Source organism: Pleurodeles waltl, chromosome 8 (assembly GCF_031143425.1).
Source record: "Pleurodeles waltl isolate 20211129_DDA chromosome 8, aPleWal1.hap1.20221129, whole genome shotgun sequence".
Classification (NCBI taxonomy): domain Eukaryota; kingdom Metazoa; phylum Chordata; class Amphibia; order Caudata; family Salamandridae; genus Pleurodeles; species Pleurodeles waltl.
Window position 1 is genome coordinate 1,352,332,889 of NC_090447.1, and position 25,162 is coordinate 1,352,358,050.

Here is a 25,162-nt window from a genome sequence, read left to right on the forward strand (position 1 = left end):
TGATTTAAATTATTTTCTGTTTTCTTCCTCACAGCAGAGGTAGGTTCTAAAAGCACATGAATTTGTGCTGGATAAACAGTATGAAGTAATCAATTACTACACTAGTTATATATATATATATATATATATATATATACACCTCCAAGAAGAACCTGAACAAGCTACAACAGATTCAGAACGCCGCCGCCAGACTCCTCCTAGACATCCCCCACCGAGAACCCATCACTGAACACCTGAAGAACCTCCAGTGGCTCACCGTCGAGAAGAGGATCAACTTCAAATTCTTCATACAAGCCTGCAGAACCCTCCATGACGATGGACCAAACTACCTGAACAACCGCATCAACTGGTACTCCCCTCCCAGACCCCTCTACTCGTCCCAACACTCACTCGCCAATGTACCCCAAAAAAGGAAGTCCTTGGCTGGAGGAAGAACGTTTTCATACCTGGCAGCAAAAAGCTGGAATACCTTACTACCACACCTTAGACAGTTGCCATTCCTGCCTCAGTTCAGGAAGGACCTCAAAACATGGTTGTTCGACTGATCTCTGAGGTCACCCCTCAGCGGCTTGAAACCCCACGGGTGAGTAGTGAGCTTTACGAGACTGTGATAGATTGACTGATGATCTCACTCACCTGACTTGGGATGATCTCCAGCTTTTCATCTTCAAAGACCTGCTGTAAAGCATCGCTGAGCTCCATGTCCTCCACATCCTTGAAACTGATTCCAGCAAATACATCTTTAATTAAGGCGTCAAAACGGAAACAATCTGCAAAGGTTAGCTTTGACATAGTATTAAGCCGCAAAGCTTGTACCACCATATGACTTTCATTACCTGAAAACAACAAGAGAGTTACAATTTGAAATCTCATTTGTGCATATCAGTTGGCGATGGCTAGCAATACCAGTATTACTTTACAATCACTTAAGGCATTAACATTTAAACAGAACGAGCAAATTATATCAGAGGAAACTGGCACTGTGTCATTTGAATAAACTTATTGTTAAAATGTTTCATAGATTTCAATACAATGTTTCTTGCAAATACCTATTTATATATTAAAAAAGCTCCAAGCTTCGATTTTACCAAAGCATTTGTCTCAACACTGCCAAAGAGCTACATGGCATGACGAAACATAGCAGGAATGCTAATGTAATACAACTCGCATCCCTTTTAGCACATTTGTCATTTTTTCCCATTTCTACCCCTTTGAAATAAATGTAATGAAGAAAGTATGCCTAAAATACTTCTCATACTAATACAGAAGCTTTAGTTTCTTGATGCTGCAAGAAACAAACTAACAACTACGTATCAATCAAGCCTATGAAATATTTTAACACTTTAAAAAAGAATGAAGAAAAGGAAGAAAAGTTGATAAATGTATTCAATAATGAGAAACCATAGTAACCTTCAGGACCACAGCTCTGAGCAACAGTGCATTAGGGATAAATCATAGACTGTAAAAGGCCTATTCACAAAGGTAAATTTGCATGAGGGTAACTCTACATGTGTATTTACCCTTACAGTTTGTAGTAAATGTACTACTTTTGGCTATTTACCATTTACGAGTACAAATCTAACAGAAAGTTTAGTCTTAATCGTCTCCATCTCCTGACTTGGAGCCAAATTTATCAGTGTAGATTTACTACTAGTAACGTTTCCCAGGAAGGCATTGATCTCCCCAACTGGGACAGAGATCTCTCTATAGCAAAGATAGGGAAAAGAAAAAACAAAAGTGTAATACTATTTAAATAAAATAGCAAAATATATAACGTTGAATATTGATGTAAATGTATTTATTACATTTAAATGTAAAACAAAAAATGGTACTGCACTATTTACTGTTTATTAAAAAGAAATTCCCACCTAAAGTAAAATGTTTATATTTATTAAAAATACTAAACATGTATAGAATTAGTTTAAATTATCCTTTTTTACCAGTCATTTACATGTTCAGCTATACAATACAGCAAGCACTAAACCTCTCTGATTATAAATTACATCTCCACATGTTAAGTCCAACTATGACAATATCATAAGGCTGAAAGAGCTGATGTTCATAGATCTTGTGTCAGCAAACATATTCAAAACTGTCCATCCACCCAGTTCCAACTCCCTTAGCATCCAGTCATTAGTGTTGCATACTGTTAGATGATAACAAAACTTTTAATGCATTTCAAAGACTAAGGCGGTCATTCCAACCCCTGGCAGTAGGGTGTGGTGGCAGTCTTCACCGCCAAGGGGCCGGCGGTGAAGACCACCAGATTACGAGTGTGGCGGTTTGGCTTACCCGTTCCTACCACCAGGGCGGTCCACTCAATACTGCCAGCGGAATCATGAGTCCCCTTTCCGCCACGGATTTCGTGGCAGTAGCACTGCCACATAATCCCTGGTGGAAAGGCAACAGGGGACAGAAATTAGCATTCTTGTCACCGGTAGATGACTCCCCCACCATCTACCCAAGAGCCCCCACCTCCTTCCCTTACAACATTCTCACCCCCCCATCTCCCCGAACCCCCACATTAAACCCTGAATCCCCGTACTTGCCCCTCATCCCCGGATTCCCGTACTTACCCCCATCTCCCACATACAAGTACGTACCCACTCCCCCACACGCACACCCTGCACTCACTCACTCACACTCAACACCCTTACACTCGCGCGCACACACACACACACACACACACACACACACACACACACACACGCGCGCAACACCCCCAATCCATACACACAGACGCTTACACGCACAACACTCACACACGCACTCAGTAAATTCACCCCCATTGACACACATACACACTCCATCCCCCCAATCCCTCCTTTTCTCAACATACATACACACACACAACCCCCACCCCTGTCTACATGCATGCACACACGCACCCCGACCAAGCATTCACATTCACCCACACATGCATCACCATCACATTTACACACAGACACAAATGCATGAACACTCCCCTCCCACCACCCTATTCATTACACGCATACACACACTTGCACACATCCATTCACAAACCCCACACCCCTCCCCTTGCGGAAGACACTTACCTCGTCCGACAAGGTGCTCCTCCCTTGGGGGACAGGACCCGGCGCTCCCACCGCCATCAGGACATCGTCAGGCCATATTACAGGTTGTAATTACGCGGGCAGTGTCCTACTGGTGGGGTGGGGCCGGTGGTGGAACCGCCCCCGCGCCTTCGACCGCAAGTACACCTACTGGAAGATTTCCACCCAAATTGTGGCGGAAATGCTTCAGTACTTGTAATATGGCGGTCTTTTGGCGCCCGCGACTTTGAAGGTTTAAGGAAAAGACCGTTGAAGTCGGAATGACTACCTAAGTACGCATACCACAGGTATGCCAGACCATAAACAATAATCTAAGCACATTTAAGCACTCTTCTTGTTGGGCATGAGTTCACATTCATTTCTGTTTGACAAGCTTGCGCAAGTGTATTTTCCAACTCCTTAGATCGGGAGCCATCAACGCTCTCCAGTTCATTACTATTTGCCAGTTGGCAGGAGCTGTAGCCAGGTCAATACATTTGTTGCTAGATCTACTGGCTTTGGAACTAGGCATGAGAACAAGCAAACATATTTTGAGTGAACTTGAGTCATGTTTCCCTGTCCATTCTGCGAGATAGCTAGCCATCCGCCCGCCACCACTTCAGAGCCTTGAATGGTGGAACATGTAGCCAAATGCAGCCCCATTTCGGCTGCATAAAGAACATGTAAGGAGCAGTTTCTGGATACATAATCAGCAGAGGTGCTGGTGTTAAAAAGTCCCTATGCACATAAATACATTTTGTAACATTCAGGCGGTGTGCATGTGTTTGGTGAGGGGTCCCTTAGGGTGGCACAATACGTGATCCAGCCCTTAGGGACCTTCCCAGGTCACAGTGCCCTTGGTACCACTAGTACCTTTTACAAGGGACTTAGATGTGTGCCAGGGGTGTGCCAATTGTGGAACCAATGTAAAGATTTGGGAAAAAACATTGGTGCTGGGGCCTGGTTAGCAGGATCCCTGCACACTCTCAGTCAAGTCAGCATCAATATCAGGAAATAAGAGCGGAGGGGACCATGCCAAAAGGGGTGCTTTCCTACACAACTCCCTCCCAAACGAAAGAGGATGAGACTAACATTTCCCAAAAGAGTCTTCATTGTCTAGGTGGAAAAACCTAGAAAGGCCATCTGCATTGGCATTGGCATGGGCATGTGCAGTCCCAGGTATAGGTTCCACTGTGAAGTCCATTGCCTGTAGGGAGATGGACCAGTCTCAAACGTTTGTGGCTCGCACCTTTCAGTTGCATTAGTCATCCACAGAGGTCTGTGGTCAGTTTGAACAATAAAGTGAGTACCAAACAAACATGGTTTCAACTTTTTCAGGGACCAGACAACAGCAACGGCATCCCAACTCGGTTCCCTGTGGAGTAACCTCCTGCTAATGAAAGCAACAGGTCTGTCATGCCATCATCATTGTTTTGGGACAGAACTGCTCCTATCCCATGTTCAGGGGCATTAACCTCCTACTAATGAAAGCAACAGGTCTGTCATGCCATCATCATTGTTTTGAGACAGAACTGCTCATATCCCATGTTCAGAGGCTTTTGTCTGCACAATGAACTCTCTAGAATAATCTGGAGCTTTGAGAACTGGTGCTCAGCACATTGCCAGCTTCAGGGTGTCAAAGGCCTTTTGACAGTCATGCAAAGTCAGTTCCGTGAGGGAGGTTACAAGGGATCCATACCCCTTTGCAAACATCCTATAGTAACCAGTCAAGTCAAGTAATGCTCTGACTTTAGTCTGGGTTTTTGGAGCTTCCAAGTCCAGAATTGTCTGGATCTTGGGCTGTAAGGGTTGCACTTGGCCTCCACATACAAGGTGTCTCAAGTATACAATGGTGCCCTGCCCTATCTGGCATTTTGAAGCCTTGATAGTGAGGCCTGCAGATTGCAGAGCTGGCAAAACCTTCTCCAGGAGGAGCCGGTGATCCTGCCTGGAGGAGCTAAAGACAACAATATTGTCAAGATATGCTGCACTGAAGGACTCCAAGCCAGCAAGGACTTGACTCACAAACCTTTGGAAGGTGGCAGGGGCATTCTTTAAACCAAAGGGCATAACAGTGAACTGATAATGCCCATCAGATGTAGAGAATGTAGTATTTTCTTTTGCTCCAGGTGCCACTGTAATTTGCCAGTACCCTGCAGTTAAGTCAAAGGTACTGAGGAACTTTACTTCACCTAATTTATCTATCAACTCATCTGCTCTTGGAATAGGGTCTGCATCGGTCTTGGTGACAGAGCTGAGACCTCTGTAGTCCACAAAAAACTTCATTTCTATCTTTCCATCCTTGAAATGGGCCTTGGGGACTAAGACAACTGGGCTAGCCCAGGGACTGTCAGAAGGTTCAATAGCTACTAAATCCAGCATCTTGTGGACTTACACTTTGATGCTGTCCTTCACTTGGTCAGACTGTTGATAGATCTTGGTCTTGACAGGTAAACTGTCTCCTTTGTCCACATCATGGATACACATGTGGGTCTGTTTAGGGGTCGAGGAGAAGAGCCCCGCAAACTGTTGTAGGACTTGCCTGCAGTCAGCTTGCAGTTGGGCAGTGAGGGTGTTTGAGTAGACAACTCCAACTGACTCATTTATAGGGTCATGAAAGAGTAGGTCAGGGAGAGGTTCACTCTCTGCTTCCTGATCCTCATCAGTAACAATCAGTATGGCCCTGTCACAGTAGAGTTTGAGGCGATTCACATGGATCACCCTCTTGGGTGTCCTGCTAGTGCCCAGGTTTACCAAGTAGGTGACCTCACTCTTCTTCTCTTGGATAGGGTAAGGGCCACTCCACTTGTCCTGAAGTGCCCTGGGAGCAACAGGCTCCGGAACCCATACCTTCTGCCCTAGTTTAAACTCCACCAGTGCAGCTTTTTGTTCATACCACTGCTCCAGGAGCTGTTGGCTGGCCTTAAGGTTTATGGATGCCCCTTCCCTGTACTCAGCCATCCTTGATCAGAGGCCAAGCACATAGTCTACAACATCTTGCTTAGGCTCATAGAGAGGTCTCTCACAACCCTCCTTCACAAGTGCAAGTGGTCCCCTAACAAGGTTGCCAAACAGAAGCTAAAAGAGGGAAAACAGTACTCCCTTCTGAGGCACCTCTCTGTAGGTGAAAAGCAAGCATGGCAGATGGACATCCGATCTCCTTTTGAGTTGTTCAGGGAGCCCCATGATCATGCCCTTCAATGTCTTGTTGAACCTTCCAAGAAGTCCATTGGTTTGTAGATGGCATGATGTTGTGAACTTGTAAGTCACCCCACACTCATTCCACGTGTGTTTTAGATAGGCTGACATAAGGTTTGCACCTCTGTGAGAAACCACCTCCTTAGGAAACCCTACCTTGGTAAAGATACTAATAAGGACCTTGGCTACTGCAGGAACTGTAGCAGACCTAAGGGGAATTGCTTCAGGATATCTGGTGGCATGTACCCACTACCACCAGCATGTATTGGATTCTGGAGGCTGTGGGTGGTTCAAGTGGATGCACAATGTTCACACCAACCCTTTCAAATGGAACCCCCTCCACAGGCAGTGGGAAGAGGGGGGGTCTTTGGCCGCCCAGCCAGGGGGATGTTGTGGGCTAAAGTGAGTAGAAATTTCCTAAACTGCTGAGGTACTACCACTCTCCTAGTTGCACCAGGTTTGGGGTCTCTGGCCTCAGTGTATAGGAATCCCTCCTCCCAATAGATTTGTGGGAGCCACTGACATTTCCCTTTTCCTCTGCTGTTGCTTGCTGTCTCAGACATTCAAGAGCGGGACAGGTTCTATTGTCCCTGGCACAGCTGGTTCCTTGCGGGTCCCACTGGGCCTAGGAGCTCTACCTGGACACAGCCAGCTCCATGGGCTCAGTTCCTTCAGAGGAAGTCAAGACTTCTTCCTGGGAAGAGGAGTCTTGGGTTTGTTGCTGTTCAGAAGCTGTTCCCCCAGTCTTCTTGCCCTTTCTCTTGGAAAGTTGGGCCATTATTCCAGGCTCCAACATTTCTTTTTCACCCTGTGCTCAGCTTTGTGCTCTAGTTTTCACACACACCATCTCAGGGATTCCCAGCATGGCTGCATGGGTTTTGAGCTCTACCTCAGCCCAAGCTGAGGACTCCAGATCATTCCCTAGCAAGCAAGCATTCCACTGGGGTTGCAGAAGAGATCACTACCTGTTTCAGGCCAGTAGCCACTCCCCATTCTAAGGTCAGCATAGCCATAGGCTAGAACTTAGTCACACTGTCAGGATTAGTGACTGGATAAGTTTGTCTAGCCAGATACTTTCCTAAGGAAACCAGTTTTTCTGTCGCTATGGTGACACTGGCACATGTATACCACAAGGCTTCTACTTTTGTCCCATCAAGGGATACTGTCTGTATTTGTTCAAGTTAGGGGGTCAGACAGCAAGAGTGGCAACATCTACTCCACCCTCAAAGTCTAACGTACCTTCAGTGTGAACCCTGATTTGCTCTGGGCACACTGTTGATCTCACCTGGAGACTGACTATACCATTGAGAACTGGTGCAGGGCTAGGGGGATTCTTTATGGGATGGGTCAAGTCTCCAGTTTGGTGTCCATTCTGCTTACAGTTGAAACACCAGGCCTTCTTGGGATCAAAGTTTTTACCCTTGTACCCATGTGAAGATTGTGAAGAGGCACGGGCGGTCCTCCTGAGCAGGTTTGTGGGGCCCTTGAGAAGACTTTTTACTTTTATTCTTAGGTGTCTCACCAGCCTTCCTCTGGGAATGCTTTGTAACCACGTTCTTTTGGTCACTCCCTGTGGAAGTCTTGGTCACCTTTATCTTGACACAATGGTCAGCTTTCTTTTACCAATTCTTGAGGAGAAATTGGACCTAGGATATTGATGCAACTTGTCATTGGAGCAGTTACTTAAAATATGTTCTTTCATAAACAACTTATAAAGCCTAACATAGTCATACACTCCACTGCCAGTTAGCCAACCATCTAGTGTTTTCACTGAGTAGTCTACAAAATCAACCCAGGACTGGCTCAAAGGTTTTGTGAGCCCCCGAACCTACTGCTATACTCCTCAGTGGTGAATCAAAAGCCCTCAATCAGGGTAACCTTCATGTGGTCATAGGATTCAGCATCAGCGCCAGTGAGTATGAGGAGCCTATCCCTACGCTTACCAGTGAAGAGTTCCCAATGGAGAGCTCGCCTATGAGATTTCTTCAACCTTCTGGTTCCAGAGACCCTCTCAAAGGCTCTGAACTACTTGGTGATGTCATCACCTTCCTCATACTTAGGGACAATCCCTTTGGGGGTTTTAGGAGTAACAGAATGCTCTCTGTCGCTAGCTGTTATATTGCTGCCACCGTTAATGGGTGCCAAACCCATTTCTTCTCTCTCCCTTTCTATAGCCAAGAGATGTTTCTCCAAAGGTAATCTTTGGGCCATCCTTGCTAAAAGGAGGTCCTCTTCATTAAGGCTGCCTTCAATGCTCCCAGAGGAACTGTACTTCCCTGTGGGAGAACCAGGTCCTGTTAGCACTATCCTTGGATACAGGGGCCTTGGGGCCCTGCTTTTCCTAGTTAGGAGAAGAGGGGGAGGGCATCCTCCTGATCCCCAACTTCTTCCCCATCTGAGGGCAGTTCTTCCTACTCTGGAGGGTGTTCCCTTGTATACTCTGCAAAGAGCTCCTGGAGCTTCACCTTGTTAGGGGTGGAACCTGTTTTGATGTTTTTCAGTCTGCAGAAGGAACTTAATTCTCTCACCCCAAGATGGAGGTAAGGTGTGAGGTTGAGCTCCACAACCATGTCCTCTGAGCTGCTCATTATGTCACTAAAGTTGGGAATTACATTAAGAAATTAAAACTACTTCTAGCTACTTACCCCTAACTATAGTAACTTTTAAATCTAAAAAAAGAAATGCTAAAGGGGAATTACCCAAGGCCCTAGCAGGACTTTAAAAAATGTAGAAAAATTGTAAAATTCTAAAATCTGCTAAATTTAAAGGCAATTTTGGAATTTAGTTGTGTGATCAGATATTGGGTGAGTAGTCCAGCAAATGCAAGATAGTAGACCCCACCGCTAATCCACCAATGTAGGAAGTCAACTTTGTATATACTGTATCAAAATGAATAGTGTGCATAGAGTCCAGGGGTTAACTAACGGCTTAACAGAGGCTAAAGTAGATAATACTAATGCTCTATTTTGTGGTAGTGTGGTCAAGCAGTAAGGCCTATCAGAGGGTAGGGCAAAGCATTTGTTGTACACACACAGGCAATAAATGAGGCACACACTCAATGACTAACTCCAGGCCAATTGTTTTTATATAGCAAAAATATATTTTGTTACTTAAATTCTAGAACCAAAAGGATCTTGTTGCAGGTAAGTACATTTGCAAGTAAGTATAAATCATATGTATCAAAGGCTCTTTGTTTAGATAAGGCAAAGAAAAAGGTTTGCAGGCAAATAACACCTTTCACTTTCCAACGTTTTCCAAAGGGGCAGGGGTGGCGGGGGGATGTTAGTGCAGTTTTGCATTAAGTCTCCGAGGGTTAGGATGTCCATTGGTCAGGGTTCAAGTTGACCCCAAACTTGCACCACCAGCAACACGGGGCTTGCCGGATGCAGAGGTCAAGGTTGCTTTCGGATTTAATATGGGATCCCAAGCAGACTGGGGGCACTTGGAAACAGCTCTGCTACCAGGTAAGTAGTCATGACTTCAGAGGGCAGACCTGGCGGGGGTGGGTGTTTAGGTGAGCATTGGAGGGCCACAGGTCAGCACCAAACAAACACCCTCAGTGATAGAGAGGCGGCTGGGTGCAGGGTAGAAACAGAATTGGGCTCTCAATGCTTTTCAAAAGGGGGACCCCGGGGGCCACAAAGATGCTGCAGGCTGTGTCCTGGGGACAGTTCTGGGAAACCACAAGCTGGAAAAGGAGGACAGCTGCCTGCTGAATGTTGCTGGATGCTGCAGGTGCTGGGGTACCTTGAGGCGTCTGGTTCTCTCGCCTTCAGGGGGGGTGCTCTGGATTTAAGCTGCATGTGTTGTATTGTCCAAGAGAGGTCAACCCAGGGTGGACACAATGTCAGAATTGTCTGGGGACCAGCTCTGGACCGGTGGGCCACCTGGACACAGGCCCTGAGCGTCAAGTGCAGAGTGGGCAGGCCTCGCAGGTCCGGGGTGGTTATGGAGTTCTTCTTGGGAGTTTCTTGTGGACAGGGCTGCTGTCTTTGGGAGATCTTGGTCTTCTGGTGGGCAGGCAGTCCTCTGGGGGTTTAGAGAGGTCGCTGGTCCTGCAGGATGAGCAGCCTTTTTGTAGCAGGGCTTCTGAAGCAGCAGACAGGCTGCTAGAGCTGGGGCCAAGTCCGTTGGTGTCTGGAGTCTTCTCAGCTGAGGGGGGGTCGGCTTAGCAGGCCTTCTTTCTTCTTGTCTTAAAGTTATCAGGAATCTGGGGAGCTACGTTCAGGGGAGCCCTTAAATCCTACACTTTAGGGCGTTACAGGGGTCAGAGGGCAGTAGCCAATGGCCTCTGTCTCTGAGGGTGACTACACCCTTCTGGTGTCCATTCCTTTGGGGGGGGGGGACACAGTCCTAACCATACTGGTCCTTGTCTTCCAAACCAAGATGGAGGATTCTGCAGGGAGGGGGTCACTTCAGTTCTTGACACCTTAGGGGTGGTCCTAGCTGGAGTGGTCATTCCTCCCTGTTTTGACTAATTTTCCTGCCTGACTTGCTGTGTAAAGTGGAGCTTTTTCCAGGGGCGGGCATCTCCACTAGCTGGAGAGCCCTGGGGCACTGTAACAGGAGGCTTGAGTCTTTGAGGCTCACCACCAAGTTGCAGGGGGAGGTATGAAGCACCTACACCCAGATCAGGCTTAGTTTCTGGACTCAGAGAGCACAAAGGCTCTCACCTCATGAGGTCAGAAATCTGCCTGTTAATGGTAGACTGGCACAAACTGGTCAGTGCTGCACTAAAGAGTTGGGAAAAATAGAGGGGGCATCTCTAAAATGCCCTCTGTGTGCATTTTACAATAAATCAAACACTGGCATCAGTGTGGGTCTGTTGTGCTGAGAAGTTTGATACAAAATTTCCCTGACTTCAGTGAAGCCATCATGGAGCTGTGGAGTTCGTAACGACAAACCCCCAGCCCATGTACTCAATATGGCCACACTACACTTACAATTGCCTAAGAATGGAGTTAGACACTCAAGGGTCATATTGTTCATGCAGCTATGCCTTCACCTGTGGTATAGTGCACCCTGCCTTGGGGGTGTAAGGCCTGCTAGAGGGATAAGAGGGATGCCATGTCGACTTTACCTTTTTATTCCCCACCAACACACATAAGCTGCAATGGCAATGTGCATGTGTTTGGTGAGGGGTCTCTTAGGGTGGCAAAATGCTGCAGCCCTTTGGGACTCTCCTTGGTCACAGAGTCCTTGGTACCATGGGTACCTTTTACAAGGGTCTTGGCTGTGTGCCAGGGGTGTGCCATTTGTGGAAACAATGGCGCAGTTTCGAACACTGGTGCTGGGGGCTGGTTAGCAGGATCCCAGCACACTCACAGTCAAGTCAGCATCAATATCAGGCAAAAAGTGGAGGATGCAGGACTGGGGGTAGGGGTGTAACCATGCCAAAAGGGGCACTTTCCTACATCTACCTCTCCCAAATGGCCACCTTATCCCAGAAGTGACGCATCTGTCACCACTGTAAACTCTGGTTGGGGAAGGGAGAGGAGTCTGCTTCTGACTCATCCGCAGGTCACTAACCACCACTGCAGATCTTTTTCAGTGGTTGTATGATGAAACCATGCATGCTGGAACCACGCATGCCTTAACCACGCCTGTATTGTTTCCACGCAAGCCTTTACCACGCATGCCTTTACAACAAATTTTCGCTGTAAAAGCATGTCTAGTAAAGAAATGTGTGGAAACGGCAGGAAAAACGGCATGCGTGGTTCCATCATACCATCCTGTCACCCTCCCTGAGGGCCAAAACTACCCCACCACTAATATCTAAACTAACCCGAAACCCCCACCCACCCTGAGCCCTAAAAAAAATGATCCCAAACCCCCCCACCCCTATAAACTATAGTACCCCAACCCCCCCCACACCCGCCCTAAACCTAAAAAAAAGAGCTACCCCTGGCCCCCCACCCCTGCCCCATAACGGCCCCATAAGAGTAAACTACCCTGACCCCCGCCACCTGATCTGAGTCCTAAAAAAAAAAAAAAACACCCCTAAAAACTAAACTACCCGACACCCCCACCCACCCTGAGCTCTAAAACCTTCCCCCCTAATAAGTAAACTACTCCGAACCCTACCCACCCAACCTAAGCCCTAAAAAAAAACTAGCCCAATCCCCCCCACTTCAGACCCTAAAAATTAAATAACACCGAAACCCCCACCCACCCTGAGCCATAAAAAAAAAACACCCCCACTCCTGCCCCTGAAAACTAAAGCTAAAGTACCCCAACACCCAGACTAAGCCCTAAATCCACCCCCACTGCTAAAAACTATCCACCAACCCTGCTCCAACCCCACTGCGTCCTCTACTGAGCCTTCCTCCTCTTCTCTTCTCTCCTCCTTAAACCTTCCCTCATCCCTTTAAAAATAAACTACCCCGCCCCCCACCCTAAATAAAAAATACACCAAACACCCCCACTCACTTTTTAGGGCACACTGGTGCCCCCATTTAAGTCCCTCGTATATGGTACACACGTACCCAGGGTATTGGAGTACAAGGGGATCACCTTGGGCTGAAGCATGTATTATGTCACCCATGGGGAGCCCATGCAAAGTGTTCTGCAGGCCTGCCATTGCGTGAAAGGGTGCGTGAAAGGGTGTTTGAAAGGGTGCATGCACCCTTTTTAAATACAGGTCACCTGTAAGTCACCCCTATGGCTGGCCCTCCTAGCCCAGAGGGCAGAGTGCAAGTACCTGTGTGTGAAGGCACCCTTGCCCTAGCAGAGGTGTCCCCACAAACTCCAGTTCCATTTTCATAGACATTGTGAGTGCGGGGTGCCATTTTATGGGTGTACTAGACATGGGTCACTACCCATGTCCAGCTACATAATGGTAACTCAGAACCTAGGCATGTTTGATAACAAACATGTCGGAATTATACCCCAATACAGTTGCCAGTATTGGAAGTATGATTCCATGCACTCTGGGGGCTCCCTAGAGGACCCCCAACATTGCTCCTACCAGTCTTCCAGGGTTTTCCAGGCAGCCCAAGCTGCTGCCACCCCTCCGACAGGTTTCCACCCTCCTGCTGCTTGAACAGCTCATGCCCAGGAAGGCAGAATAAAGGATTTCCTTTGGGAGAGTGGGGTAACACCCTCTCCCTTTGGAAATAGGTGTTCCATGGCTTGGAAGGGGTAGCCTACCCAAGCCACTGGTATGCTTTCAAGGGCACATTTGGAGCCCCTTGTGCATAAACCAGTCTACACTGGTTCAGGGACCTCCAGTCCCTGCTCTGGTGTGAAATTGGACAATGGAAAGGAGAGTGACCACTCCCCTGTCCATCACCACCCCAGGGCTGGTGCCCAGAGCTCCTCCAGAGGGTCCCTGGGTTCTGCCAGCTTGAATCCAAGGTTGGCAGGGTCCTCTGGGAGCATCTGCGTGGCCAGGCCAGGCAAGTGACGTCAGAGCCCCCTCCTGATAGGTGGTCACCTAGCTAGGAGACCAACCCCACTTTCAGGACTATTTAGGGTCTCCCTCTTGGGTGGGTAATCAGATTCGGCTTGCAAAATTCCAGCATGTCTCCTCTGCAACCTCCACTTTGACTTCTAGCCACTGGAACGGCAACTAGATCCTCCAGGAACCAACAATCTGCATCCACGAAGACTCTTCTTGCAACATTGTTTCCGTGGCTCCTTCCAGCCTCTGCAACATTTTCCTGGCTGTGCATCCTCTGAGGGTGGCAAGTCTTCAGTCTGCATGAGAAAGAAGAAGGAACCTCCCTTAGAGTGAAGGAGTCACTCCCCTGCATACACAAGCACCTACTGCAACAAAGACCGGCTGTGGATCGCCTCTCATCCTGAGTTGTCTTCTTGGTCCTCTCTGCCAGCTGTCCAACTTTGGGGGAGGTAAGCCCTTGCCTTCCCACGCAGGATAGTACCCCTGTGCACCACGTCTCTTGCAACTGTCAAGGCTTGTTTGCATCTCTTCCAAGGGAACTCCAGGCTACGTGCAGCTCCAGCCCCCAGCACTCGTTCATGCAATGCACAGCCCTCTGCGTGGTTCTCCTGCAGCGTGGGAGCCCTTTCTGTAGTGCTTCATGGGCTCCTTCTGCAACTTCTGTGTCCCTGTCCTGTGGATTCCTGCGGGTGCCTCCTTAGCTCCCATGGACACTCTGGCCCTCATTCCGACCTTGGCGGTCCAAGACCGCCAGGGCCGCGGGCAACGGAAGCACCGCCAACAGGCTGGCGGTGCTTCAGTGCCCATTCCGACCGCGGCTGTAAAGCCGCGGTCGGAAAACCGGGTCCGGCGGATTCCCGCCGGATTAGCCCCGGCTGGGAGAATCCTCCATGGCGGCGCTGCTCCATGGCGGCCAGAAACAGGATGGCGGGAATGGGTGTCCCGGGGCCCCTGGGGGCCCCTGCACTGCCCATGCCACTGGCATGGGCAGTGCAGGAACCCCCTAACAGGGCCCCAGTATGCTTTTCACTGTCTGCTTAGCAGACAGTGAAAAGCACGACGGGTGCAACTGCACCCATCGCACACCTGCAACACCGCCGGCTCCATTCGGAGCCGGCTTCTGTGTTGCAGGCCCTTTCCCGCTGGGCCGGCGGGCGCTCCCTTGGCGGGCGCCCGCCGGCCCAGCGGGAAAGTCAGAATGGCCTCCGCGGTCTTTTGACTGCGGAGCGGCCAATTGTCCGGGGTCGGAATGACCCCCTCTGTGTTGCGGAGGGTCCCCTCTGGCTTCCCTTTCTGGGTTGAGTCCTCCCGGGCCTTGATGGTCCCTGGCAGCACCACTTTGCCACTAACCGCGAATTTGCCTTCACCAAGGCTTGTTGGAGGAATTCCTACACAACACCCATTTGCAATCTTCCTTCCAGGGTGCATCCCTCAGGAACTCTTCTCTGGCTCCAGGGCTGCAGGGCTGACCTCCTCTTCATCACCGTCGAATAACTTCTGCAAGTGCAGCTGGGTGGGTAGTAGCTCCTAGCCCTCCTGGACTTCATTGTGACTCTTGGACCTGGTCCCCTCTCTCCATAGGTTTCCTTTCCAGGAATCCAGCACTGGTTTCTTGCAGTCTTGTCTGGGTGTCTTCTTTTCTTCTTTTCCTTCCTTTTGTGTGATTTGGGGAAATTCCAGTGATTTACTCCTGCTTTCCTGGTCGCTGGAGGAGTACTGTGTTACTTACCTCCATGGTTTTCTAGTACTCCCAGCTTCCCTCTACACATTCAACTTACCTGTGTTCGCATTCCATTTGTTTAGTGTATGGTTTGGGTTCCCCCTAGGGTCACAAGTGGTTTTCTGCATTTGCACTGTTTTCTAACCTCTTCTATGTCTATTGCTGTTTACTAGGTACCCAACAAACATCAGGCCAGCTTCCTACAGTCCACAACAACTCCGATGAAAGGGAGCACCTGAGCTGGAGTCAGGTGTGACTTTGGCACGTTTATAGTGAACCCCAGCAAATGCAGGAGGTTTGCTGTAGTATGAAGGTGGGTGATGACCGCCTGGGGCGAAGGAGCCTTTAAAACGCCCAATATCTAGGTAGGGGAAGACGGAAACCCCTTACCTGCGCAGATAAGCTGCGACCACCATCAACAATTTGGTGAACACCCGAGGGGCGCTGGTGAGGCTGAAGGGGAGCACGGTAAACTGAAAGTGCTTGTGGCCCACCTTGAACCGCAGGTAAAGCCTGTGGGCAGGCAGGATGGGGATTTGGAAATACACATCCTGCAAGTCCAACGTTACCATCCAGTCTCCTTGGTCTAGTGCAGACCTGACCTAGAATGAGCATTCTGAATTTCTCCTTTTTGAGGAAGAGATTAACATCCCACAAGTTCAGAATAGGATGCAGAACCTTGTTCTTTTTGGATATCAGAAAGTAACGGGAATAGCAACCACTGACTACTTCTGACATAGGGACCCTTTCTATGGCTCCCTTGGCCAAGAGAGCTGTAACTTCTTGCAGAGTAAAATCAAATGATCCTCAATTAGACGTTCTTTAAGAGAGGGATCGGAGGAGGGACAGACTGGAAGGGGAGGGAATAGCCCTTCTGTATGATCTGCAAGACCAATTTGTCCAATGTTATGGACTGCCAGTGAGGGAGATGAAATTGAATCCTCCCTCCAACTGGATGACAATGGTCTTGTAGAATCACACTAGGAGGACTTGGACGCTGTGGAGGAGGGGGCTGTGTGGTGGACGACTTCTCTGGGTCTGAAGGTACCGCGTCCCAGTCCCTGCACAAGATGTTGGCCTGGCAGAAGATGGTGGCTGGTCTGTGGGTGGTGTGGTACCCTGCCCCTTCCAAAGCCTTGAAAGGGGTGATAGATTGACAGTTGGCAAGGGGTCACTGAGAGACCGAAGAACTTGACCGTAGCCCTGGAGTCCTTGAAGCGCTCTAGATGTACGAAGCCAAGCAAGGTGCCCTAGGGCCACCGTCGACGAAATCGCTCTACCCAGCAAGTCAGTCATGTCCAATCCACACCTAATGGTAAACTTGCCTGCATCTCTCCCTTCTTTAACTGTTTGTGCACGTTCTCCAGGACCTGAGGCAGCACCTACGCCACCATATCCCATAAAGTATGTGTCAACATCAGCAAAGTGCGCGCTCTACGGGCGTCGTAAATGCAAAAACCTAGTCCTTATGCAAAGGCATATTTCATGCAGTGTGTCCCTATGCAGTATGTTAATTTTTTGCATTGCAGAGCTTCTACCTTGAAAAGTCATTAATCCTGTTTGTAATTCATTGTCATTTGCAAGGCTTGTTTGCAGGACTACAGGGTGTGGTCCTTTATTCTAAGATCTTCTAGAAGTCTTTCTTGTAGCATGGTTGGGTGTGGCTCGTGGGCGGGGCTTGGCTCTATATAAGGGAGCCAGCCCAGCTCCACGTGCTCACTATTCAGAGGTCCCGGTGCAGAGTTCCTGTCCCGGAGGCCTATTCAGTCATTTCCAGGCCTGCCCTCGTTTATTTGGGGATCTTCCAGCAGGGCGGGAAGGCGGAGGTCGGGTTAGGCCCCCGACTCCGTTTCCAGTGACACTCGAGTTTTGGGCCTAAACTTGACATTGAGTGTGCGATTGTTTTCCTGGCATTTAATTCTTGATTTTCAGATCGGGTAGTGAGTGCGATCATTTCATGACATTTGTATCGTGAATTCCGAATTGGCAACAGTGTGCGCGATTCATTCCTAGCATTTACTTCTTGGTATTCAGATCGGCAGTGCGCGCGATCATTTCATGGCATTTGTATCATGAATTCCGAATCGGCAACAGTGTGCGCGATTTATTCCTGGCATTTACTTATTGGCATTCAGATCGGCAGTGCGCGCGATCATTTCATGGCATTTGTATCGTGAATTCCGAATCGGCAACAGTGTGCGCGATTTATTCCTGGCATTTACTTCTTTGCATTCAGATCGGCAGTGCGCACGATCATTTCAAGGCATTTGTATAGTGAATTCCGAATCGGCAACAGTGTGTGCGATTTATTCCTGGCATTTACTTCTTGGCATTCAAATCGGCAGTGCGCGCGATCATTTCATGGCATTTGTATCGTGAAGTCTGAATCAGCAACAGTGTGCGCGATTCAATCCGGGCATTTACTTCTTGGCATTCAGATCGGCAGAGTGTACGATCACTACATGGCATTTGGTTCTTGATAATCAAATCGGCAATAGTGTGCGGGATTCATTCCAGGCATTTAACCTTTGAAATACAGATCGGCAGAGTGCACGATTATTTGTAGACATTGAAATCTAAAAGTGCGAGTTTGATTAAGGTGCATAATATTTCCTGAACATTTGAGTCTTGGAACTATTAGTCAGAGAGTGACGTAGCCGTGTTATTCATGAATCTAGTACAGTTCATTCATGCAGAGTAAAAAACGTGTTCTTTGATTCTTGTTACAATGCAATGACTACTCTAAGAACTATTTGGAGAGCGTTTATGGTGCAAAAATATAATATGTTAATTCTGGAATGGTCATATGAAAACCTTGTATAACCTTTTCTTGATTTCCATGTACCTAGATTTTTGAGGCCTAGTTATAGTGAAGCATTAGGCCATTCATGTTTTCAGTATAAGTGTTTATTTGAAACAAAACTTATTGAAAGTCATTGTGATTAATCTTGCAATTGTGTTGTTTAACTCTTGCTTCCACAGGTCTCCTTCCCTGCTGTTCCCAACCCAAAACCCATTCCCCCACTTGGCCATTCTTTAACTCTGTGCTATATTACTAGTTGGGTTTGGAGCTGCCATGAGGTGGACATGTTGGGAACATGTGCAAGCCCCGAGGATCTGGTCTCCTTGACAGTATGGGAAACACGGCCCAGCAGGAATGAGGTGTTTACTGACCTCAATGCCAGGCTGGAGGAAGAGAACATTTTCTTCCCTAACTGGTCCAGCCTCTTGGATTCACTATCCGGGGGAGCGGAAGGGAAGGCGCCATGGGAGGTGGAGGCTTGGGCCACCAAGGTCTCCGTGTTGGGGTGTTGTGTGAGGAAGCTAGGATCACCCAGGGCTGGGCGATGGCGGTGGCCAATTGTCCAGTTTACAAGTGCCCCTGTGCTGGGTTTGGACACACATCCCCTCAGCAGGACATCCATGAGGGCTTCATTAAAGGGTAACATTGGTTCCGATGTGGAAACCCCCGGCTAAAGCACCTCCATCAGGAGGTTAGTCCTGACTGGCACCATGGGCAAATCTATGTCCAAGACCTCTGCTGCCCTACGTACCACCATAACATATAATGCTCCCTCCTCCATAGCCACCGTAGGAGGTGACAGCATGCAAGTATCTGAAGAGGTATCCAGTCCACTGACCTCTCAACTCCTCATACCAGTCCATTAGCCTCGACTGTGTCTCCAGAAGGACCAGAGAACTCTCCCATTCCTCACCAGTGCCTGGTTGATCGTAAAAATGCTCAGGCAATGATCTGGCACCTGTGGGTGCCGTGGGCGTCGGAATCGCTGTCGTGCGACGCCCTTCTGCCTCCGGATCATCAGTTATTAGAATGGGGCTCATGCCACTTGTGGGTGCCCGTGGCGCCAGGAGTGTTGACGTCAGGAGCAGTGCCAGAAGAGGCTGACTGTGTGCACTTGGCATCATTCCGGATGCGATATCGGATCCAAGAGTCCGCCTCGGCGCCAAGATCAAAGCTGCCGATGTAGAGCTGATGGGGTCTCTGCCTCGGGGCCTGAAGGTGCATAGTGGGACAGCCCACTCAAATACGAAACACAAGGCTTCATAAAACTCTTTGAGCTAGGCGGAGTCGCTCCAGCTCGCAGAGAGTGGGGGGAAGACTTAGAGTCGGTCCTAGCAATAGTTCCACTGAACCATGCCTGGAACGTCGATGTCGGCCAACGGGCTAGGTGAAGTCAAAGTGCGCTTGGACTTCTTCTTCATCTTGTGCCTCTTCCCCAAGTGACTGGAGGACCTCGAGAGGGATGAAGAGGACTTGGTGCTCCTGTAGCAGTCCCACGGCCTCCTCCTCGTCCGTGACCTCCGAGGAGCTGTGCACGCCGACGTAGACTGCTGGGCTGCCATTAGCTTCAGAGACTGCTCCCTCAAAGCTTTCAGAGCCATGGCCCGACAGTCAGAACACAACTTCAAGTCGTGGTCTCGGTCTAGGCACCAGAGACTTTCCTGATGGGGGTCCGTCACCGACATGGCGCGGTGGCAGGAGTCACACGGCTTAAACCCGGTCTTCTCAAAGTCATCCCTCCACATACAAAAGTGTCAACAAAAAGTCAAAAAAGGTCTGTCAAAAAAGACAGAGGGTAGCTCTGTCCCGGATGAACAAGTTACTTACCTTCGGCAACGAGGTATCTGGTAGAGACTCTATCTAGCTGCAGATTCCTTACCTTAGAATTCCCTGTCGTCAGCTTCGAATCCGGAGTTTTTTCTGAGCAGTACCCTGCGCGCGCGACATCGGGCGGCGTCGTTCGGATCCGCGTGCGTTGTCAGCGTCGTTGGAGCCGTCTATGATGTCACAGTTGTCTATAAAGACGCCGTCTCGGCGCACGTACGTCAGTTCTTTTCCACAACTTCCCACGCCAGAAGCGCAGAGTCATGGAAGAACCAACCAATATGCATTTAACCTCTTTGACTGTTTGGAGTAAAAACACTTTCATGCCTATAACAAAGGCAAAAGTTGCCAAAATCAAAAATATACCTATGTACACATAAAAACATATATACATATATATATATATATATATATATATATATATACATTTCCACATGAGAAAAAATTTCCCCAGAGCGGGGAGGCTTGGGCGGGTGTAAGGAATCTGCAGCTAGATAGAGTCTCTACCAGATACCTCGTTACCGAAGGTGAGTAACTTGTTCATCTGATAGAGACTTCAAGCTGCAGCTTCCATACCTTAGAATAGATACCCAAGCTATAACCCATGGCGGTGGGTCTGAAGGAGATATATATATTTTTTTTTTTATACTAGGAAGTCCTGCAAGACAGAACGGCCCAAATGCCCCTCTCTTCTCACCGGGCTATCCAGGCAGTAGTGTTTCGCAAACGTGTGTAAAGAAGCCCACGTTGCAGCCTGACAGATGTCCACCACCGGTACGCCACGTGCTAACGCAGTGGTAGCAGCTTTCCCCCTAGTGGAATGAGCTCTCAAGCCCTCGGAAGGCTGCTTCTTCGCCAAAGCGTAGCATATTTTTATACAGAGAACGACCCAGCGCGAAATGGATCGTTTCTGTACTGCCCGATCCTTCTTTGCACCAACGTCCCCCACAAAGAGTTGGTCGTCCACCATGAACTCTTTAGTGCAGTCAAGGTAGAACGATAACGCTCTTTTTGGGTCCAGTCGATGGAGATGCTCCTCTTCCTTAGAGGGATGCGGTGGTGCAAAGAAGGTGGGCAGGGTGATATTTTGACCCAGATGGAAAGGGGTCACCATCTTGGGGAGGAAAGAGGCACTAGTTCTTAACACCACCTTGTCAGGATATATCATGAGATAAGGTGGCTTAGAAGATAAAGCCTGCAGCTCACTCACTCTCCTGGCAGATGTAATTGCCACCAAAAAAGCTGTTTTAATAGTGAGCAGCCGGAGAGGACAGTTATGCAAGGGCTCGAAAGGAGCACACATAAGGAAGGTAAGAACCAAATTAAGATCCCAATGGGGCATAACGAAAGGCACAGACGGGAATAGATGTACAAGCCCTTTCAAAAACCTCTGTACTATAGGTGATTTAAACAGAGATGGTTGATCAGGCAACTGAAGAAAAGCCGATAAGGCTGCAAGATAGCCCTTGAGAGTCCCCAAGGAGGAACCCTGCTGGGCGAGAGACAAAATAAACAAAAGGATGTTAGACAGAGAAGAAGAAAGAGGATCAGTAGACCTCTCTGAGCAATATGAAACAAAACGTTTCCAACGGCAGACGTAGATCGACTTAGTAGAGGACGCCTGGATGCCAGAATGACATCACAGACCTTGGGAGTGAGGTCATAAACCATCAACTGTCGCCGCTCAATCTCCACGCATGAAGGCGCAGAGTTGACAGGTTCGGGTGGAGAACCTTCCCCTGTTGCTGCGACAGAAGATCCTCCCAAAGAGGCAGCCTGATTGGAGGACCGATGCTCATTTTGAGAAGCTCTGGATACCAAACTCTCCGTGCCCAATCCGGAGCCACAAGGATTACTTGGGCCCGGTCGTTCTTGATTTTCTTGAGAACTCTGGGCAGAAGTGGTATAGGCAAAAAAGCCTGAACTCCACTCGCGACGAAAAGCGTCACCTAGCGATAGCCCCCTTGGAAACTCCAACGCGCAAAACTGCTGACATTGCGCATTCTCTGCGGAGGCAAACAGATCTAACCAAGACTCTCCCCACTGCTGAAAGAGTCCTGGCGCCACCTCCGGATGGAGACACCATTCGTGATCCTATAAGCATTTTCGGCTGAGTTCGTCTGCTCTGGCGTTCAGAGAACCTGCCAGGTGTTGAACCACCAGGGTCATGCCCTGCTGTTCCAGCCTTGTCCAGAGATGTAAAGCCTCTTGACAAAGGGTCCACGACCCCACACCGCCCTGCTTGTTGCAGTACCACATTGCGGTAGTGTTGTCCGTGCACACCTGCACCACCTTCCCTTTCACAACAGGAAGAAATGCTTTTAATGCTAGGCGGATCGCCCGAAGCTCCAGCAAGTTGATGTGGAGCCCGGATTCCGCCGGAGACCAGTGACCTCTGATCTCCACCTCCCCCAGATGGCCGCCCCATCCCAGAAGTGACGCATCTGTCACTACCGTTAGATCTGGTTGGGGAAGGGAAAGGGGTCTGCCCTTGACCCACTCACAGTTCACTAACCACCACTGCAGATCTTCCGCAGTCCTCTCCGAGATCTGAACCAGGTCGGTAAGATTTCCCTGATGCTGTGCCCATTGGAACTTCAGGTCCCACTGCAGAGCCCTCATGCGCCATCTGGCATGCTTGACCAACAGGATGCAGGAAGCCATGAGTCCCAGCAGCTTCAGAGTCTGTCTCACCAAGATCCAGGATAGAGGCCGAAACATTGGAATCATAACCTGAATATCCTGAACCCGCTGATCGGGAGGATAAGCCCGATACTGCACTGTGTCCAGAACAGTTCTGATGAAAGAGAGCTTCTGAGAGGGAGTCAGGTGTGACTTCGGCACATTTATAGTGAACCCCAGCGAATGCAAGAGGTCCGCCGTCGTCTGGAGGTGGGCGACGAGAGCCTGGGGCGTAGGAGCCTTCAACAGCCAATCGTCAAAGTAGGGGAAGACTGAAATCCCTGACCTGCGCAAATGAGCTGCCACCACCGCCATCACCTTTGTGAACACCCGAGGGGCACTGGTGAGACCGAAAGGAAGCACAGTAAACTGAAAGTGCTCGTGGCCCACCTTGAACCGCAGGTAACGCCTGTGGCTTGGCAGGATAGGAATATGGAAACATGCATCCTGCAAATCCAACGCTACCATCCAGTCTCCTTGGTCTAGGGCAGACAAAACCTGAGCAAGAGTGAGCATCTTGAATTTCTCCTTCTTGAGGAAGAGATTGACGGCCCTTAAATCCAAGATAGGGCGAATGCCTTTGTTCTTTTTGGGAATCAGAAAGTAGCAGAAATAACAACCACTGCCTACTTCTGATATCGGGACTCTTTCTATGGCTCCCTTGGCCAAGAGAGCTGTAACTTCCTCGCGGAGCAAAGCCAGATGGTCCTCCATCAGCCATTCCTTTGTCGGAGGGATAGAAGGAGGAAAAGACTGGGAGGGAAGGGAGTAGCCCTTCCGTATGATCTGCAGGACCCACTTGACCGTGGTGATGGAAAGCCAGTGAGGGAGATGAAAACGAATCCTTCCTCCAACTGGACGAACATGATCCCGCAGAACCACACTAGGAGGGCTTGGCCGCAGTGGAGGGGGACTGTGTGGCGGCCGACCTCTGGCCAGACCCTCTGGGTCTGATGGTACCACGACCACGTCCTCTTCCGGGATGCTGTGAAGCCTGAGGACGGTGGATAAACTGTGGCTGGCGTGGTACCACGCCCCTCCCAAGGCCTCGGAAGGGGCGAAAGACAGACTGCTGTTGTGCCGGCGCTGAAAGGCCCAAGGATCTGGCCGTGGCTCGAGAATCCTTGAACCTCTCAAGCGCGGAGTCTGCCTTTTTGCCAAAAAGGTGAGAGCCATCAAAGGGCATGTCCATCAAGCTGGACTGGACATCCCCTGAAAAACTAGTAGTACGTAGCCAGGCGTGGCGACGTAGGGCCACTGACGATTAAATCGCTCTGCCCAGCGAGTCGCTTGTGTCCAAGCCACACCGGATTGTAAACTTGGCTGCATCTCTCCCATCCTTAACTGCCTGGGTGAGAGTGTCCCGTATGCCCTCAGGGACCTGGGGCAGCACTTGCGCCACCGTATCCCATAAAGTATGGGAATAACGGCCCAATAGGCAAGAGGTGTTTACAGACCTCAAAGCCAGGCTGGAGGAAGAAAACATCTTCTTCCCAAGCTGATCCAGCTTCTTGGATTCCCTATCCGGGGAGCGGAAGGGAAGGCACCACGGGAAGTAGAGGCTTGGACAACCAAGCTCTCAGGAGTGGGGTGTTGTGTCAGGAAACTAGGGTCGCTGGGAGCGGGTCTATGGCGGCGGCCGACCGTCCTATTTACAGGAGCCCCTGTGCTGGGTTTGGACCACGTATCCAGAAGGACGTCTGTAAGAGCCTCATTGAAGGGCAACAACGGCTCCGATGTTGACACCCCCGGCTGAAGCACTTCTGTCAGGATATTCGTCCTGACTGGCACTGTAGGCAAATCTAGGTCCAAGACCTCAGCTGCCCTACGCACCACCATAGCGAAAGAAGCCCCCTCCTCCGTAGCCACATTAGGAGGCGAAAGCATACCAGTATCTGGAGACGTGTCCAGTCCACTGGCCTCCCCTAGATCCTCATACCAGTCCTGCTGCAATCCTGATTCTAAAGGGTCCTCAGACCCCTCCCATTCCTCTCCTGCGTCTGGCTGTTCCAAATAATGCTCAGACAATGATCTGGGCCGAATCGGCTCCGTCGAAGTCGACGTCGTACGACGTCGCTCCGGCTCATCCGGAATAAGGATGGGGCTGCCACCGGTGGGCGCCGGTGGCGGAATCGTCGACATAGGACCCGGCGCTGAAGGAGGCCGACTGTGAGAGACCGGCGCCGGTCCAGATCCGGTATCAGATCCTGAGGTCCCCAACGGTGCCGAAGCCGCAGGCGTCAAATCCGAAGGGGCCTCTGCTGACCCCGCGGGGCCCGAAGACCCACCCGAGGGTACAGCCCGCTCAAAAACGAGACGCATGGCCTCGTAGAATTCTTTTATTTGAGCTGGGGTCGATCCGGACCCCGGAAAGGGGGGAAGACGCGGAGTCGACCCTGGCGACGGCTCGGCAGAACCGCACTCGGAACGTCAACGTTCCCTAGACGCCTCGTCGGTCGACGGGCGTGGCGAAGATGAAG

At 49.7% G+C, this 25,162-nt stretch overlaps 1 protein-coding gene across 2 annotated transcripts in view; it reads right to left on the reverse strand.

Annotated features, from left to right (window-relative positions):
- The window catches only part of DYNC2H1 (dynein cytoplasmic 2 heavy chain 1), a 1,541,159-nt gene that overhangs the window by 1,083,240 nt on the left and 432,757 nt on the right, over positions 1–25,162 (reverse strand). For both annotated transcript variants that reach the window (XM_069202358.1, XM_069202357.1), the window contains exon 37: positions 637–836. In XM_069202358.1, coding sequence (XP_069058459.1) covers positions 637–836 — 200 coding nt within the window. The remainder of the gene's footprint in view (positions 1–636; positions 837–25,162) is intronic.